The sequence below is a fragment of the Carettochelys insculpta genome, chromosome 1, assembly GCF_033958435.1.
Source record: "Carettochelys insculpta isolate YL-2023 chromosome 1, ASM3395843v1, whole genome shotgun sequence".
Taxonomy (NCBI): domain Eukaryota; kingdom Metazoa; phylum Chordata; order Testudines; family Carettochelyidae; genus Carettochelys; species Carettochelys insculpta.
The window spans coordinates 42612264-42630120 of NC_134137.1; the positions used below are offsets into that span (position 1 = coordinate 42612264).

Sequence of the window (17857 nt, forward strand, 5' to 3'; positions counted from 1 at the left end):
CTTTACCCTCCATACGTTTAATCAACCCCCCCGCAATATGATCGGGAAGTCCAGTTTGCTGAGGTGCTATATTTCAAATGACCTTTGCTTTACTTGTAAAGTTCTGACTGGCAACAAGTAACCAGTGTTGGTGGTCATGGACTGTATACAACTGAACAGAGGCCATCCAGTTACTTCATCCAGGTCAGTACTGCCCATAACTCAACCTGGAGAAGTTTAAACAGCTACTTCCTTCAGGAGAAATGATGAGAAGTACTGTGGCACCTTACAGAGAAGTGGGTCTGTCCCACCAAAGCTCATCACCTAATAAATTATTTTCTTAGTCTTTAAAGTGCTACTGGACTACATTTTTGTTATTATAGATCAGCTGATATTTGGAGCATGCTCCAAAAATCTGCTAGTCTATAAAGTGCCAGTACATCTGGTTGTTTTAGTGGATATGGATTAACACAGCCACCCCTCTGATAAGTCCTCTGCTTCAGTTTTGGCATGCTGTACAAAGCCTGGAATGTGCCCGAGATTGACTCACACCCATGTGACAGCTGGGACATTTCTTTGCAGCCTTTATCAAACATTCATGCTAGCCTCCCTGGGCTAAGAGTCAGCTTTCGGCCAACACCCTTCATCACTGCAGCCAATGGTAGCTGTGAGTAGCTCTGAAAAAAATCAAGCTACTGATCACTCTTACAGAATGAGCTTCCACATACCCCAGATCAAAGGGATCTCACAATGCACAAAGTTTGCTTCTGTGCAGACAGCCCCTACAAAGCCCATGCAGCCTCCCCCGCCAACGGCAGAGGTATAGAGACCCGGGAGCAGACCCCCCCCCAGGGCCCCACTCGTCAATCCAAACACACGGGTCCTGTTAACGCATTGCTGTTTCTCCAGAGCTGCCCCTAGGTGCGCCCGCTCGGGGCAGCAGCACGTGACTCCCAACCCGTAGCAGAGCAGGGAGCTGCAGCCTCCCCCTAAAGGACCCGCAGGCGGCCACGGGGGCAACGCGCAAACTCGGCCAGGGCAGTAGCGGGACAGCCAGAGGCCACGGCTCCCGGGGCTCGCTGAGGGGGCGGGGAGGGTCCGAGAGGCTCGCACCGCTACAGCTCAGCACGGCGGGGCGGCGGCCCCAGGACTGGACCCGGGGTTGCTGTCCCCCCGCTGGGCTCAGCGATCAGGACCGACGCCCCCTACCTGATCCGGTCCTTCTCGGCCCTTTTCAGCGCGGCGTCCCGCTCCAGCACCTGGAAGATCTGCCGGGCTTCCTCCGCGCTCAAGAAGGTCAGATCGAGTCCCCGGGGGTCCCCGGCCATCGCCGCGCGCGCTGGGGGTCGCGAAGGCGGCTTCGTGCCCGCGGCTCCTCCAACCCGGCCACCAGGCAACCAAGCCCCGCCCCCGTCTCCTGGGGGAAGTGCTCAAGAGGCGGGCCCGCTTCCCCGCGCGCACACCTGTGTGAGTGACGGCCCGCGGTGCGAACCCTGGCTGGGCGCCGGGGTCTGCCCTGGGCGTTGCGGCCAATTCCGTATGAGCAGGGGCGGGCCGTGGGCTGAGCCACAGCCCCCAGCGCGTGAGTGCCTAAGCTCCGCCCGGAGCCAGGTGTACTCGGCTCCTGCGAGACCTTGGCCGGCGTTTAGCCTTTGCCCGGGCGGGGCGTGCTCGCCGGCCGCAGAGGCACTGGCCCGGGGAGGTCGTATCTCAGGAAGCTGCGTGTATTTCGAATGCTCTTCTCTTTAGTTTGAAGGGCACGTTCACAAGCCGGGATATACGCGCGAACAGCTTTTTCCATAGTTTTGAGCTAGTTTATATTCTGTAACATCACAATCATGTTTCCTTGTAAATAGTCCTCTGTGCTCATCACAGTGACTCGGAGCGCTGGAAGAATAGCCTGCGATGACTGGATGACACTTGCCATACAGGTTATTGATATAATAGAATGGGGCATTCTGTTAATGACCTAAAGGTACGTGTGTTACTGAAAAAGATCTTTCCTACCGCTCTTCAAAGAGAAACAGCCGAGCTGGCTTTTATATTCAAATTCGGCACATTAACACGTGGTTTAAACCGGGACGGGAACTTTGAGTCACTATAGGGGCTCGTCTGCATACTTGGCTTAATCTAATTCTTGACCTCCCCCCCACCTCTCCACTCTCTGATTTGCTCACCTTGATTATCTTTTTCTGATTTGTCCTCCTTGCTTACTGTTTTTCGTTCTCTGTGCCTTAAATATTGAGTCTGGTCTGGTCTGGCTATGGTCTGAAGAAGTGGGTCTGTCCCACGAAAGCTCACCTAATAAACTATTTTGCTCGTCTTTAAAGTGCTACTTGACTGCTTTTTGTTTTGATAGGGTATTGATAGTACTGTTGGGTACCAATACACAGGATGCTGGTGCCTATGTTTGTAATTACATGTCAGGTTCTCCAGAAAGCTGCATTGTATAAATGCTGCTGTGCTGTGGGAGTAGTTAGCCTCAATAGAGGCATTCAAGTGGTAGAAACATAAAAAGCCTGAGGGGCTATTTACAGATGCTGAAATACTAGTAGAGACAGTAGGGAATTATTCAGTAGAATTAGTTGATTCTTGTAGCAATTGGCCCCAGTTTCTGAAGGACGGTAGAATCATGTCTGTTCCTGTTGAGCTATTTATTGTGAGTTACCATACAGATTAAGTACAGACAAGTTTAATTAACCCTGTATACTAAATAACTGAAAAGGATCACATGGCAGCAGAAAGTGTAAATATGACACATATTTAAATCTACATGGAATTTGTTAAAAATTGCTCCTTATGTTTGAAACAAATCCTTCCAGTGCTGACCCAGGTCTCTGACAATTTGATCAACCTACCCATTAAAAAACAAACTAATCACGCAGACCCTTACACTTGCCCATCATTGTGGTCTCACAGTAGTAGTAGTAGTATTAATTTGCATTACAGTAACACAGGTCCCTTTGTGCTAGAAGTTGTATGCATTTAGAGTAAGAGACCCAGCTCTAAAGAGCTTACACCTAGGTAAGTCAAAGAAAGAGTGGGAGGGGAAACCAGTGAGTGACTTGACCAAGGAATTTTTAGAACTGTACAGGAGATTTAAATGGTGAGTTTCTATTCATTTAAATGAGCATTGGGACCCCAAAGGTCCTCAGTACCTTTGAAAATTTTTGTCAGTTAAAAATCATGGTCATGGAAAATTGGTAATTCCAACTAGCACTGATCACGATTGCCACAGTGGGTGGGAGAAAAGACCCAGTACACAGAAGACAGAAATCAGAATACAGGCTGTCTGTCATAGTTGTTTCATGATGAGTAGTTAAAATATGACAGAAATTCTGCTCATTTACACCACTACCTAACCTGGTGCCCTGGAGTTTCAGCTGTCTACAGTTCTTACAATATAGAAGGGTATACACAGAACCTGTTCTCCTCGGAAAATCTGTCATCTTTGTGTTTACTGCTCTTCTGCTCCTTACTGTTTCCCAAAGGACATCTCCCACAAGAGGTGAGTATCAAGGCCCAGCTTCCTTTGTAAGTGGCCACTCACATTGTAGTGATCGTGATCCTCAGACTATCCTAGGTGGACAGTCAGGGACATGTCCTTTGAAAATGAGAGCTCCATCTGAGTTTTCATATCTCACAATCAGCACAGGAACCAGCATAGCCCTGCTACAAACCAATCATAGTTGTAGGGGCTATCAGTTTCATGAAGTGCGTCTGAGGTTTTTTGAGCACCTTCTACTTAAACCCTTAAAATGGTGTTTAAATGAGATATATGTGGTGCATGGACTTTGTAGGGGCTGTCTGCTTACAAGCAAATTTTGTACATTGTGAGATCACTTTGATTTGGGGTATGTGAAAGCTCATTCTGTATGAAAGATCAATAGCTTGATTTTTTTTCAAAACTACTCACAGCTACCATTGGCTAATAGGAGCTCTGTTACTCAGCATTTTTTGCGGGGAGGAGGAAATGCCATACATTTTATGGGAAGTAAGAGCTACCAAACATATAAGGGAAATCCCATTATTTAGAAGAAAAAAGTAGCATACTGGGAAAAAGTTAATGATAGTTAAACTGGTTGTATAAGTTGAACATATGTAGTCAGGCACCCTTGTGACCTAACTGGTGCAGAATGAGAGAATTTGTTGAACTACAGGAGGTCAATATCATCTAGCAGCACTAGTAACACTTCCACTGGGCTCTTAGAAGACATTTAGGGGCACATTAGAGCTAAATAACACCACAGAACACTGACAGCCAGGACTGGTGGCTGAAAACAAACGTTATGGGACCACAGGAAACTTGGCCACAATCATGATAAGTAGGCATCTGGCTAACTAAAATCATACCAGACCAAGGATGTTGCCAGACAAGAAAGTGCTAGATTAGAATTTCAACCTATATTAGAGACACACCTCGTATCTGTACAAGCCTTGAGATAAGCTCAGATTTTACTCCAGCCAGGAAAATTCCATTTGGATTCAGGGACTAACATTCCTAGAAAATAAACAAGTTATAAAGTCACTGAAAATCACCGCTGACTCAATACAACTTTCCCAGAGTACATACTTAGGTCTCAAGTGATGGAGGAGTTATAAAAAGAGAGCAAATTCAACTCCCAATTGGGAAGACATAAGTAGTAGATTGGCTAGAGCTTAATATCGCAGTAACAGATTCTGACAACTAGAATAGCACCTTAAGACTTTTGAAAAATCACATTTCTTATATTTACTTGTGCTGATATTGACTTAAGAATCTAATTTTAGGCTGTTAAAAAAGAGAAGATGCTATGCCACGTTTAAAAATGGAAAATATAAAAATGAACACATAGGGTGTGTCTACACTTGCATTCCTCTTTCGAAAGAGGTACGCAAATGAGGTACATCGAAAATTCAAATGAGGTATAAAGTGCACATTTGGCACTTCATTTGCATATTCTAATTTCAAAAGAGCTTCTTTTGAAAGAGGAAAGCCAGCGTAGACACTGTTTTTTGAAAGTAAACCCCATCTTCGAAAGAATCCTTTTTTCCATTAAATAAAGGGAAGAAGGATTCTTTCGAAGATGGGCTTACTTTCGAAGGAGCAGCATCTACACTGGCTTTCTTCTTTCGAAAGAAGCTCTTTTTAAATTAGAATATGCAAATGAGGTACAAAATACGCAAATCTATATCTCATTTGCATTTTTAATTTGCCTCATTTGCATGCCTCTTTCTAAAGAGGAATGCAAGTGTAGACGCACCCATAATGAGACAAATGGTTTGTATTTCTGTAGTGTTGTCAAGAGTGTTTCAGATTAAAAAAATACAGGTTTGTTGATTTCTTTTTCTGTAATTTCACTAAGAAAAACTGAATCAAGAATCTGGTGAATAACTTTGTCAATTTAAATATATATTTTACACAGTGCTTCTTTTGTGCTGGCACTTGCCAGTGCTGAGTACTGGTACCTTGTCAGCCCCAGCTGCAGGATTGGCTAAGTGGCGGGGGTGGGGAGCTGGCTGAGTATCAGTTCCTTTTTTTTTTTTTTTTTTAAAACAAACACTCGTTTTACATAATTTCATCTGTACACACATACACTTTTAATATATTTACCAATGAGTTCATATAGTTCTCCTTACAGTAGATTAGTCCATATGTTTCTAGTTGTGCTTCTGGTTTATAAAACAGTACAAATATTTTAAGGGTACAAAATAGTCTAATTAAAATCACCTTTTTGCTCCCTAATAGCAATAAAGAAGTCTGTAAGTTGCACACCTGTTGAGCTTCTTGTTATATGCTGCATTCAAACATGTAATGTTCATCTTTTGTATTTCATGTAAATATTTGATGTTGACCAGCTGAGGATATGGAGTGCTGGAAGAACAAACACCATTGAAGCTATTAGCTAGAATGATATATTTTTAGTTCCTTTTGTATTTGTAAAAGGTGGGTTCCGCTGAGAAGGTGAAGAAAAAGTTAAATTCCTGCTTCAGTTAAACTCAGTGGGTAATGATCTACTGAATTAAGTGAGAGCAGGATCAAACCCATTAGGTTGCATTATAAGATCACCTTTAAAGTTATCTAGAAGATGTGTTAAAAACCTAAAATTAATATAATACAAATAATTAAAAGAATGGGAAACATTAACACAAGTCTTTCAAAACTCTGTTAAAGCTCAGTGCTCTGCAGCTATCTGTGGAGCTGAAGTCAAAAGTTTTATGTACTTTTGTTTTTAGAGGAAAAAAATTGTCTTTGACTTGGTCTGACTCATACATATTTAAAATACAGGTAAGTGAACAAACCCTACTGTTGTCATGCCTTAAAATACAATTTTATTGAGTCTTCAAGCACAAGTCATTGTTAAGCTAGATACTTGGGGCTGGCTCCATCTTCCACTAAAGTCAACGATAGACTTTGCTTTAGGCCATGGCATTTATCATTATGCCTATTATTTTATTAAGGACGCTTTACTAAGTTGAAACTCTCACACTTATCCCTGAAAAATAACTGGATTTTCTATAACTGTAACTTATACTTTGAACATGATGTGTGTAAATCATTTTGTTTTTCTACCGTTTATTAGTTTTCATGTGCATTGACAGTCTGTCCAACTCAGTCCCATGTGGCATGCAGTAATTTTATTCACACTGCTGACTATCTGAATGTTGCCTACTCATCCTGTGGAAATGATCTTCTAATTCAACTAAAGCTTGATTTTAAAACATCTTAATTAAAACCTAGTACAGATGAATGAAATCGTATTAGCCTGTTTAAAACATGTAAAATTTGCTTTGCAGTTGTTCAGTTTCATAGAGAGGTTTGAGAACTTTGAATTGTAATAGTTGAACAGAAGTATGAGACTGTGTAGGGATATGCTAATCTCATAGAGCTGTAAGGAACCTTGAAAGGGTCATTGAGTCTGGTCACCCTCTGTACTCACAGCAGGACACACCATCCCTAACATATTCCGCCCCCACTCTTTGCTTCAAGCCCTTAATGTACCCCTCAGGGAGTGAGCTCATCACCCTAGGTTTACAAGGCCAGTGCGCTAACCACTGAGCTATGTCCCATTCACCGTTCCCTACCCATTAATTTTAACTTTATGGGAAAGATTTAAAAAAATTTTAATTCTTGGGTAGGTCACGACATGAACACCTAATTTGCGTTCACAGTTTGCTCTGTGATATCTAACTAGCTATTCACATGTGTAAATGTCTAATTTCCATGTACAGTTGTGGTAACTGCACATGCATCATTTGGGCGCACAGCCCCCCTGCCCTTTGTTTTACTGTGGCTCCTGATGCCTGACATTTTGAAAAACTGTTCCTAACTGTCCATTTGGTTTGGTGGCACAACATAGTGTAGTCTTTCTCACCTGAGAACTTATGTTGAAAAAATGAATTAGGTGACAAATAAAGCTAATTTTATGTCTCTTCCCAGTCCCCTGGGCTTCACTCCTGAACATGGGGGATGTGGCCTGATAGGGCACAGGTGAGCAAAGTAGGGGGTGGGCTCTCTTGGGGGGACATGAAATTTCATAAGGAGGGGCACATCACTACTGGTTGCTGGATCTCAGGCTCATCCATCTCATTAACAATGTAGAAATATGGTACTGTTTTTGTGTAAGTGTATTCATATTTATATGCCAATTAATAAAGGTTTTACATTCTCTATACTTCTTTTCTGACACAAGCTGAAATTTCAATTGGTTTGGATTACATCAGACAGGTTGAGGGGCCCTGCTAATTGCAGTGATGAAAAGTGGGGCCCGACGTCAAAAGTTTGCTCACCCACCCCTGTTCTAGGGTACTTAAAAACATGGAGGCTGTATCAGAAATCTGCGCACGGGGGAAGGCTTACCTAACATGTACAAAGCTAGGAAAGGAGTACCACCTTTTGTGCAGCAGCAAATGGTGGAGCTGGTTGGAGTACTGGGGAATGCCTATAAATAAATAAAAATTGCCAATATTTTCAAACCTGTATATCTAAATTTAGATACCTCAGTTTGTCTTAAGGAACCCCGATTAGCAGAAGTGCTGAGTCCCTCCAATTCCCATCGAAGTCTGTCTCCATGCAAGAGTGCGCTGGACATAGTATGCAAGTCATCAGTGGCTCAAGAACACACTCTGCCAAGTTTATTGCACTGTAAGGCTGTGTCTACACGTGCCCCAGACTTTGAAATGGCCATGCAAATGGCCATTTCGAAGTTTACTAATGAAGCGCTGAAATGCATATTCAGCGCTTCATTAGCATGCGGGCGGCAGCCACGCTTCGAAATTGATGCTCCTTGCCGCCGCGCGTCGCGTCCAGATGGGACTCCTTTTCGAAAGGGATGCCGCCTACTTCAAAGTCCCCTTATTCCCATGAGCTCATGCCTTACAGTGCAATAAACTTGGCAGAGTGTGTTCTTAAGCCACTGATGACTTGCATACTATGTCCAGCGCACTCTTGCATGGAGACAGACTTCGATGGGAATTGGAGGGGCTCAGCACTTCTGCTAATCGGGGTTCCTTAAGACAAACTGAGGTATCTAAATTTAGATATACAGGTTTGAAAATATTGGCAATTTTTATTTATTTATAGGCATTCCCCAGTACTCCAACCAGCTCCACCATTTGCTGCTGCACAAAAGGTGGTACTCCTTTCCTAGCTTTGTACATGTTAGGTAAGCCTCAATAAAATAAATGAGCTCATGGGAATAAGGGGACTTCGAAGTAGGCGGCGTCCTTTCGAAAAGGAGTCCCGTCTGGATGCGCCGCGCAGCGGCAAGGAGCGTCAGTTTCGAAGCGCGGCTGCTGCCCGCATGCTAATGAAGCGCTGAATATGCATTTCAGCGCTTCATTAGTAAACTTCGAAATGGCCATTTGCATGGCCATTTCGAAGTTTGGGGCACGTGTAGACACAGCCTAAATGAGCTTGGCGACGTTTTCTGAAAATTAATATTCTCTTTCCCTTAGGACAAGCAGTCCTGTAGCACCTTAAAGACTCAGAAATTGATTAGGCCATGAGCTTTCATGGGAAAGACTCACTTCCTCAGCTGAATGATTCATTGGAAGAAGTGGGTCTTACCTAGAAAAGCTTGTGAGCTAATAAATGTTAGTCTTTAAGGTGCTATAGATGAAGATGGCTACCCTTTGGTGGGTATTCTTTTCCTTGTGAGTGCTGGTTACTGCCTCTGGTTTCCTTTTGCTCTAGACCAAGGGTGCACAAAGCGTGTGTGTGGGATTTTATAAGGTGGGCACAGCACAATGTGCTGCTGAGTCTCAGGCTCACCCATCTCATTAAAAATGTTACTGTTTTATGTATGTATATTAATATTTACATACCAATTAATAAAGTTCTACATACTTATTTTTTTACACGTTAAATTTTTTTTTCATATGAACATAACTGAATTTTTCATCAGTTTGGATTACATTGATAGATTAAGGGAGAGACCCTGCTAAAAAGTGGGGCTTGACATAAAAAAGTTTGCTTATCCCCTGCTCTAGAACTTGATCTATGCTGTCCATCTATTAAATGACTGTAGTGCCTGCTAAAGAGAAGCAAAAGTACAGCAAAAGATGATATCAATTGTAAGTAACCAATAAAGTTTAGTGAGCGGGGGAGTCATTTGCAGGAGATGGGGAGTCAAATGCCCTTGTAAAGTCCACTTACCTTGTGGAGTAGCGTAAGCGGCTACTGTTTTCTCCCTTCCCACAATCATGCTGTATTTATTCTGTTTCTTGCCTTCCTGCCCGCAGCAGCATTGATGTGCTCAGAGCTTCTGAAGAAGTTTACTTTCCAGAAAATGTCAATCATGGCAGGAGAAACACTCAGAGCCTTGCGATTCAGTGATGCTGGAACAATTTGTGTAGTGAGGGTGATGGGAGCCATTGAGGAAAACTGTAAACACTATATATGACAGAAACCACTTAAAGGCAGAGGGTGCTACTACAACCCCAAAACTGCTAGCTCCAGACCCTGTGTTAGGACTAGGGGTTGATTGCGCACGCGGAAGGAAAAGAGAGAGACTTGGACTGTGTCTGCACTAGACTAAGTAAGTTGACCACAGATACACAATTCTAACTACAGCAAAAAATCAGTCCAGTAGCACTTTAGAGACTAACAAAATCTTTAAAGTGCTACTGAACTGCTTTTTTTTGATAGTTTATAGACTAGCACGGCTATCTGTTACTAACTATGGCAATTGCTTAGTTAGAATCAGCCTATCTGGTTGGCTTACTTCACTGTCTCTACTGAGCAAGGTCAACAGGAAAGTTTCTCCTGTTGACCTCTTAACATGCAAAATCAATCCCCGGAAGATCAACCCTGAGTGGGCCGACATTCCAGGCTAGTGTAGACATAGCCTTGGAAGATCTAGACTTGGACTCCAAGTCAGCGAAGCACTTGCTTAATTTTCAAGCATGTGCTTAAATCCATCCCTGTTCAGCATGGCTATGTCTACACATGCCCCAAACTTCGAAATGGCCATGCAAATGGCCATTTCGAAGTTTACTAATGAAGCGCTGAAATGCATATTCAGCGCTTCATTAGCATGCGGGCTGCCACGGCGCTTCGAAATTGACGCGCCTTGCCGCTGCGCGGTGCGTCCAGACGGGGCTCCTTTTCGAAAGGACCCCGGCTACTTCGAAATCCCCTTATTCCCATGAGCAGATGGGAATAAGGGGACTTCGAAGTAGCTGGGGTCCTTTCGAAAAGGAGCCCCATCTGCATGAGCCGCGCAGCGGTGAGCCGCGTCAATTTCGAAGTGCCGCAGCCGCCCGCATGCTAATGAGGTGCTGAATATGTATTTCAGTGCTTCATTAGTAAACTTTGAAATGGCCATTTGCATGGCAGTTTCGAACTTTTTGGCTAGTGTAGACACGGCCCATGAGAGAAAATTGAATTTAATTCAGTTAGCTCAAATTTACCATATGCCTGTCTTCAGTGTAAAGACCATTAGCTCAACTTTGGGTGCGCTAATTTCAAGATTACAAAATCGCAGTTACCTGACAGTTATAGTGTCAAGCTCGAATTCCGAAGTTTGATTAAATGCAAGTGTGGAAGCGCCATGTCTTAAAAGCGAATTTATTAGCCTCCAGAGGTGTCCCATATGTAACCCACAATGCCCCTCTCAGTGCTCTGCTGTGGGCTCATGTAGTTTATGACAGCCTGAGGAATGCCTTCTTTCTTTCTATGCAGTTAGCCATGTGTGTGCATCTGCCCATTCAAATGGCCCCTGCAGGGAGTTCTTGGCTCTGTCTGTACACTTGCTATTTTTTCCTGTGCTGCCTAGCACCAGCCCCTGCCCTGCCATACCACATGTCAACAAGGCTGTGCTGGGGGTTGTGCTTGCATAACATGCTGATAAACATCTCAGCAGTTTATATTGGTGTGTGAAGTCCCTTCCCTCCCCCACGGGTGCCACGCAGTCTGGGTCTTTCCTGCGCTCAGCTACATCATGTGGGTAGCCCCCAATCCAACCCTATAAAAGGATGTGCCTGCTGTTGGTGCTGGCAATGTTGCCAGTCACAAGGGAAAGAGAGGGCTTTGCTGCTGCCCTGGGAAGCCTCCCCCAGTGGTTAAGATCCTGGAGGCTTTGCTGCTTCTGTAGGGAAGTTTTTCCCAGTGGTTAAGATAAGAGGACTTTGCTGCCACCGTGGGGAAGGAACAACTCCACTGGTCATTCACTGACCGCCCCACCTTGGCCCATATCTGGGCTTGCTGCTGCTGCTGCCGGGGAAAAGTCTCCCTTGGTGGCTAAGTGGCTCGCTGCCGACAGGGGAGGACCATTTCAACTGGTCATCCAGTGACAACCTCTTGGCCCATACGTGGGCTTGCTGCCGCTGGGGGAAAACGAACAATTATTTTTTTCTGCAGTGAGGGGAGGTGGGATGAATGGTCAGTTGAGAACACAGCCACTGAACCCATGTTGGCACTATAATGTAGGGGGAAACCAAAAATTCTTTCTGCCTACATTCTTCTCAATGTAAGAAACATTCTGGGCCTCTGCATTATTTTCAGGGATCACATTTCAGCAATGATGGGAGGTGGAATGGATGACCAATTGAGAATACAGTCGCTGCACCCGTGTTGGCGATGGAACCAAAAATTCATTCTTGTACTTGACTGTCTTTTGCACTGTTTCCAGGGACTGACATATTTTCAGGGATCAGGAGGGGGCAGATGAAAATGCAATGGGGAAAGATGACGTCAAGACCAATGAGCATATCCAGAATGCTACAGGGATGTGGGATAGGATGCCACCATGCACTACTGCAACAGTCGATGTTAGCCAATGTGGTGTGTGGCAGCAATGATTCGACTTTGTGGGGAGCACAGTGTGAAGTGAGGATGGTGAAAATTTAACTTATAAATTCACATATTAGAAAATCAATCAAAATAAACCTGAATTTATCTCACAGTGTAGATGCAGCCTAAGTATCCTGTTGTCATATTGGCAAAAAAAGAATCAAGCATGGAGTCCACCTACGACCACCCATCTGAACTCATTAAACAAATTACTCTTGGGGGAATTCTGCACCAAAAAGTTAAAAATTCTTGACATAATATTTTAAAATTCTGCAGGTTACATTTGGCGGTAAATAGTGCAAAAGGTCCAGCACGGCAGTGGGGAGCACAAGCTGCTGGCTGCAGAAAGGTGGGAGAACCCCATGCAGCCGACCACCCTGGGACACAGACTCAGCAATGAGGCTGCACCTGATCCTGACACAGACCAAGACTTAGGTCTTCCCCAGAAACACTCTGGGACTTTGCCTCTCTGAGTCAGGTACATCGTGTGTGGCATAAGATGGCTCAGTCAGGTAGGATCCAAGCGTGGAGGGTTTCAATGTGGTGGTCTTGGTGTGGGTGGATATGAATGTACAGAAACTTATTAGGAGAAAGTTCCAGGTATAAGGACAATGGGACTCCATAGGGACTTCCAGGTGAAGGTGGGTGAGGCTCAGCAGAGGGGTCATGGTGTGGGGGTCTCAGCATGGGTCTGGGTGCTGGTGAGTGGGGCTTGGTGGGGTGACAGTCTAGGTGCAGCTAGTTGTGAGTCACTGGCATGGGCATCTGGATGTTGGGGCACTAGGTGTTGCAGTTGGGTGGTGGTCTTAGTACAGGAGCTGCAGAGGCTGAGGTACAGTGATGTGCGGTTTGGATATAGAGGATAATGGGGTTCTTTAGGTATCAGATGAACCTTGGCAAGAGTGTCTGGGGATGGGAGGTCTGGATACATGGGCATCCATTGGGTGGATGCAGGAACCACTCTGTGTACGGTGAACCTCTCCCCTCACAGCTGAGTATCGAGGGGAAGCAGGAGAAGATGCTGAGCTACCTGCAGCTTGGAGTGGCCTGACATAGCCCCAGCTGCTCCTTGCAAAGGAAGAGTAGTAAATGCACAGCCAGATTATTCCAGACTCCATGACCCAGGAGTTCTACTGATAGGTATGGTGATTGCAGTTAGTGCTTATGTATCTTTAAAAATACATTTTGGCTCAGTCTACCTCAGGATTTAGAACACTATCAGTGCTTTCCTAGCAAGAGCTGGTTTTAAACATGGCTCTCATTAATGTGATTAGACTTTGGACAAGGTCTGACAGTATAAAAATTTTAAAATGAACAAAGAGGGTGTTCGAATTCCTTTATAGCCAAGCTGGCTGGCTATTCCCACTAATGCTGGCCCAGGAAATTGTTGGTATGCTATCTGGAGTCTGTCTTCCACACAGGCACTTTTTGTGGACCTACAAAATGCAATGACTAAGGCCAAAGACATTATCTGTTCTTGGTTGTAGAGGTGACCCATTTGAACTCTTTTGGGTAATCTGCCTGTCCATGATACCACTCAGTCTTCCCTGTTGTATTGGTTTCCCATTCATCCCCTTCCTGACTACTGTCAAAAACTGCAGTCATTGGATTCATCATAAAAAGCATCCATAAACAGGAAGTTTCTTTGTAATTTTACTTCAGGGAGAGGGGTGGAGTGGTTAGCATGCAAATGGAAAGTAAGAGCTACTTAGATGAGAATCAGGCAGATGAATCAGCGGGTTTGGTCTGTTCTGTTTTTGAAACATTTTTCTTTCCTGTCAGATTAACATTATTGGGCTGGATTCTCCAGTCGATCAGGTTGCTTAGGCGGGGCAAACTGAACTGAAAATGACTGGTGATTTACACTGGAAATCTTTGTAAAGGGAATCACGGGCAGCACAAAATTGACAGAGCTACTTTTTGTGTCACTTCTGCTGCCAAAATACACTTCTTCTTCTGCGAGACCCCCTTGACTGGTGCAAAGGAAACAAGGATTGGTCTGGGATACACAGGTTGTGGTGAGGAAATAACTTGTTTCAAACTAAAAAAAAATTCCCTTGCAGCTTTAAATTATGCCGGAGCTGGGCAGCTGAGAATCAGGGAGCTGGGACTGGCTGCCTGTCAGTTGATACGCTCTACTAGGCTTGAATTCTGCTCAGAGGCAGTGGCAGTGCTAGCCTGTGGCTTCTTTTCAACACACAGTTACAAATGAGTAGTCACAGAGAAGTAGCCTTGTTAATCTGTATTTTCACAAAACAAAGAGCAGTCCTGTAGCACTTTAGAGACTAACAAAATAATTTATTAGGTGATGAACTTTCATGGGACAGGCCCACTTCTTCAGATCTGGAAAATTCTGATAAATGTAAATTGACACAAAGAGAATTTAACAAAAAGATAAAAAAAAATGAAAACTGACAAATCAGCTACATAGGCCAGAAAGACCAGGGAGAGAGGGAAAGAAAATTACTTACTGGCCGTGTCTACACTAGTCCCAAACTTCGAAATGGCCATATAAATGGCCATTTCAAAGTTTACTAATGAAGCACTGAAATACATATTCAGTGCCTCATTAACATGCGGGCGGCCGCGGCACTTCGAAATTGATGTGGCTCGCCGCTGTGCGGCTCGTCCCGACAGGGCTCCTTTTCAAAAGGACCCTGCCTACTTCAAAGTCCCCTTATTCTCATCTGCTCATAGGAATAAGGGGACTTCGAAGTAGCCGGGGTCCTTTCGAAAAAGAGCCCCTTTGGGATGAGCCGCTTGGCGGCGAGCCGCATCAATTTCGAAGTGCCATGGCTGCCCGCATGCTAATGAGGCATTGAATATGTATTTCAGCACTTCATTAGTAAACTTCGAAATGGCCATTTCGAAGTTTGGGGCTAGTGTAGACATAGCCACTGTGAGTCATGTTAAAGCCTCTTTGTTTCTTTGAGTGTAGCAGGTCATAGCATTCAAGACCTGAAAGCCTGCATACTGAAACAAAGAGACTTTAGCACCAGATTACAAAGGGAGACATCTGAATTAGAGTTCATTCTTAAGTTTGATACTTCACACCTTGGTCTCAATAAAGATATCAATGACTTTACACATTACAAGAAGAGTTTCCCCATATTTGATATTTGTTATGATCATACACAGCCCACTTAACTTAGTAAACACTTGCAAAAAGTAATTTTCTTTCTCCTCTTAAAGTGTTACAGGACGATTTGTTTTGTGACATTACAAATTAAATAGATCTAAAAAGTGGATATTCTTTTGGCTGTTAAAGTGCTCAGGAATCTGAATATGCATAAACTGGCAAGTGAGCACTTTAATTTTGCAGGACACACTATTAAAGACTTTAAGGTTTGAGTATTTAAAGAGATTTTTAACACCAGTTTACAAAGGGAAGCATCTGAATTGGAACTGATTTGCATGTTTGATACCTATCACCGGGGACTCAACAAAGATCTCAATTATTTTACACATTTCAAGGACAATTTCCCCTCCTTTGATATTTGCAGAGATGGCAGACATCCCACTTAACTGACACTTTGCAGAGGGTTTTTTCTCTACCCACCTCTTTCCTTCCCCCTCTTAATTTTAAATTTTTACATTTAGCTGATTCCTCACTTTTCTCTCAGTACTGCTCCAGAAGCTGAGGAAGTGGGTCTTTCCCATGAAAGCTCATGACCTAATAAATAATTTTGTTAGTCTTTAAGGTGCTATAGGACTGCTTGCTTTGTTTTGCGATGATACAGACTAACATGGTTACCCCTCTGAGACCATTCATAGGAAGTTATTTTTTAATCTGATGAGACTTCTTATTGCTGGCTTCTTTTTTTGCAGATTGTTAAAAACCTTAGTACTACTTGGCAAGATGCCACATTCCTTAACAGAACAGCGTTCCTCTGATGTTTTGGTTGTCACAATACTGCATTGGTTACTCAGAGCTGCATTCCATCTAGGCCTAGGGGTTAGTTGTTTGTGATGTGAACAGCTGTAGCAGGTAAACCAAAAGGTGAAATCCAGACTCCAAATAAGTCAGTGGCAAAACTCTCCTTGACTTTAATGGGGCCAGGATTTCAGCTGTTATTCTAGTAGTACAAGTGAACTGATCTGTACTTAGTTTGTTTTCAGAAGAACGTACTGGGGAAAGAATTTCTGGTTCCTATTCCGGAGTGGCTCTGTCTTCCTTAGGTAATTTGATTGCTCTGTGCATCATTAACTAATTTATGAAATGAGGATGAGAATACCACCTGGCTTCACAGAGTTGCTGAGAGATTTGATTGCTGGTGAAGCAATCCAACATTCTCCTATAATATGTACCTCTGGCAGAAAGGGTGGTTTGGTAGATACTCCCTTACCACAGTGTGTAGTCGTATTCTGGCAGAACTAATGCAGCCTGAAGAAAAGTGGCACATACAGCTGTTAGCTATTCCAAATGAAAAAACAAATATAATTGATTCCCTTTGCATTTTCCTCCATTAGATATATGTCAATTTCCAAAAGACAACTAGATGGGCTTGTGGTCAGAGGGAGCCTTGCAGATATCTAAGGGGTTGATTTTTAATGAAAGAATGTCAGAGCTGACGCATTTCTTTTTACATTAATAACTGATGCAGGAAGCCCAGATGTCCAGGGCTACAAACTGCCAACTCTGGAGTGCCAGTGGCTCAGCCTTGGCACAAATTAAGCACCAGGGAGGAGCAGGGGGAGTAGGAAGGGAAAGGCAATCTCTATTGCTGTTTTTAAAACACAACAGTAGTCTTCCAACTGTTTAAAATGTGCATATGCTATTGTGGAGGTCTCTTGGCTCTGCATCCTGCTATGATTATGCAGCCTACTGCCTCTGGAGCCTTTCAACTTGCTGCCTTTTACATTCATATGCTCATTTCTGTGCCACACCATGGAATTTATAACACGTAAGTCAGGTGGCAGATCATGAGGGCGTGGATTAGAGTTTTGGCAGTGGGGATAGAAGGAAAAGAAAGTAAATGTTATAACTCTAAAGAAGTATTAGCTCTCGGATCTGAACATGACCTAAATCTGGGGGTAAGAGAGAGGGATGAGTCAAAAGTGATTCCCAGGTTACTGGCCTGAGGGATGGTGGTATTGTCAGCTGTGACAGAGAATGGCAGGAGGAAAAGGGCTGCAAAGAAAATTATCACTTTTACATACCTGCAACTCAAATTCTTTCAGCTATTTTGGATTGACACCAGTGAAACTTTCATTGACTTCAATGGACCTATGCTGGATTCAGCCCAGTGGAAATGAGAACCTAATCTGGCCCATTGACCTCAGGGGAGTTTCTCCTCATTTACACTGGGATGTGTGAGAAGCTCTTGAAGTAGAAAATATTGTTACTTAAGCATACCTGTTTCCTGTCTGAAGGCTAATACCTTAGAAAAGCAAGAGTTCCTTTGTAAATGATGTGTGGGTGCTCAAGGTCCTAGAGCCGGGCCAGGCAACATACGGCTGTCCAAAACACCAGACGCAGCCTACAGTGCTGCTGAAGCTGCGGGGAGGCTCCCTGCCTGCCACACCCCCTGCACCCTGCCAGCTGCAGGGGTCTCTGAGACTCTGAGAGATGCCACAAGCGGGAATGGGGGTCAGTGTGGAGCA

The 17857-nt window shown here is 43.9% G+C and overlaps 1 protein-coding gene across 2 annotated transcripts in view; it reads right to left on the reverse strand.

Annotated features, from left to right (window-relative positions):
- Nucleotides 1-1546, reverse strand: part of LOC142008082 (protein O-glucosyltransferase 3-like) — an 86164-nt gene extending 84618 nt beyond the window's left edge. Inside the window, exon 1 of one of the 2 annotated variants that reach the window (XM_074984953.1) lies at nt 1189-1546. In XM_074984953.1, the coding sequence (XP_074841054.1) occupies nt 1189-1307 (119 nt within the window). In that variant the 5' untranslated portion in view covers nt 1308-1546. The remainder of the gene's footprint in view (nt 1-1188) is intronic. The other variant, XM_074984971.1, reaches the window with a different exon arrangement.
- Nucleotides 1547-17857: the final 16311 nt, after the last annotated feature.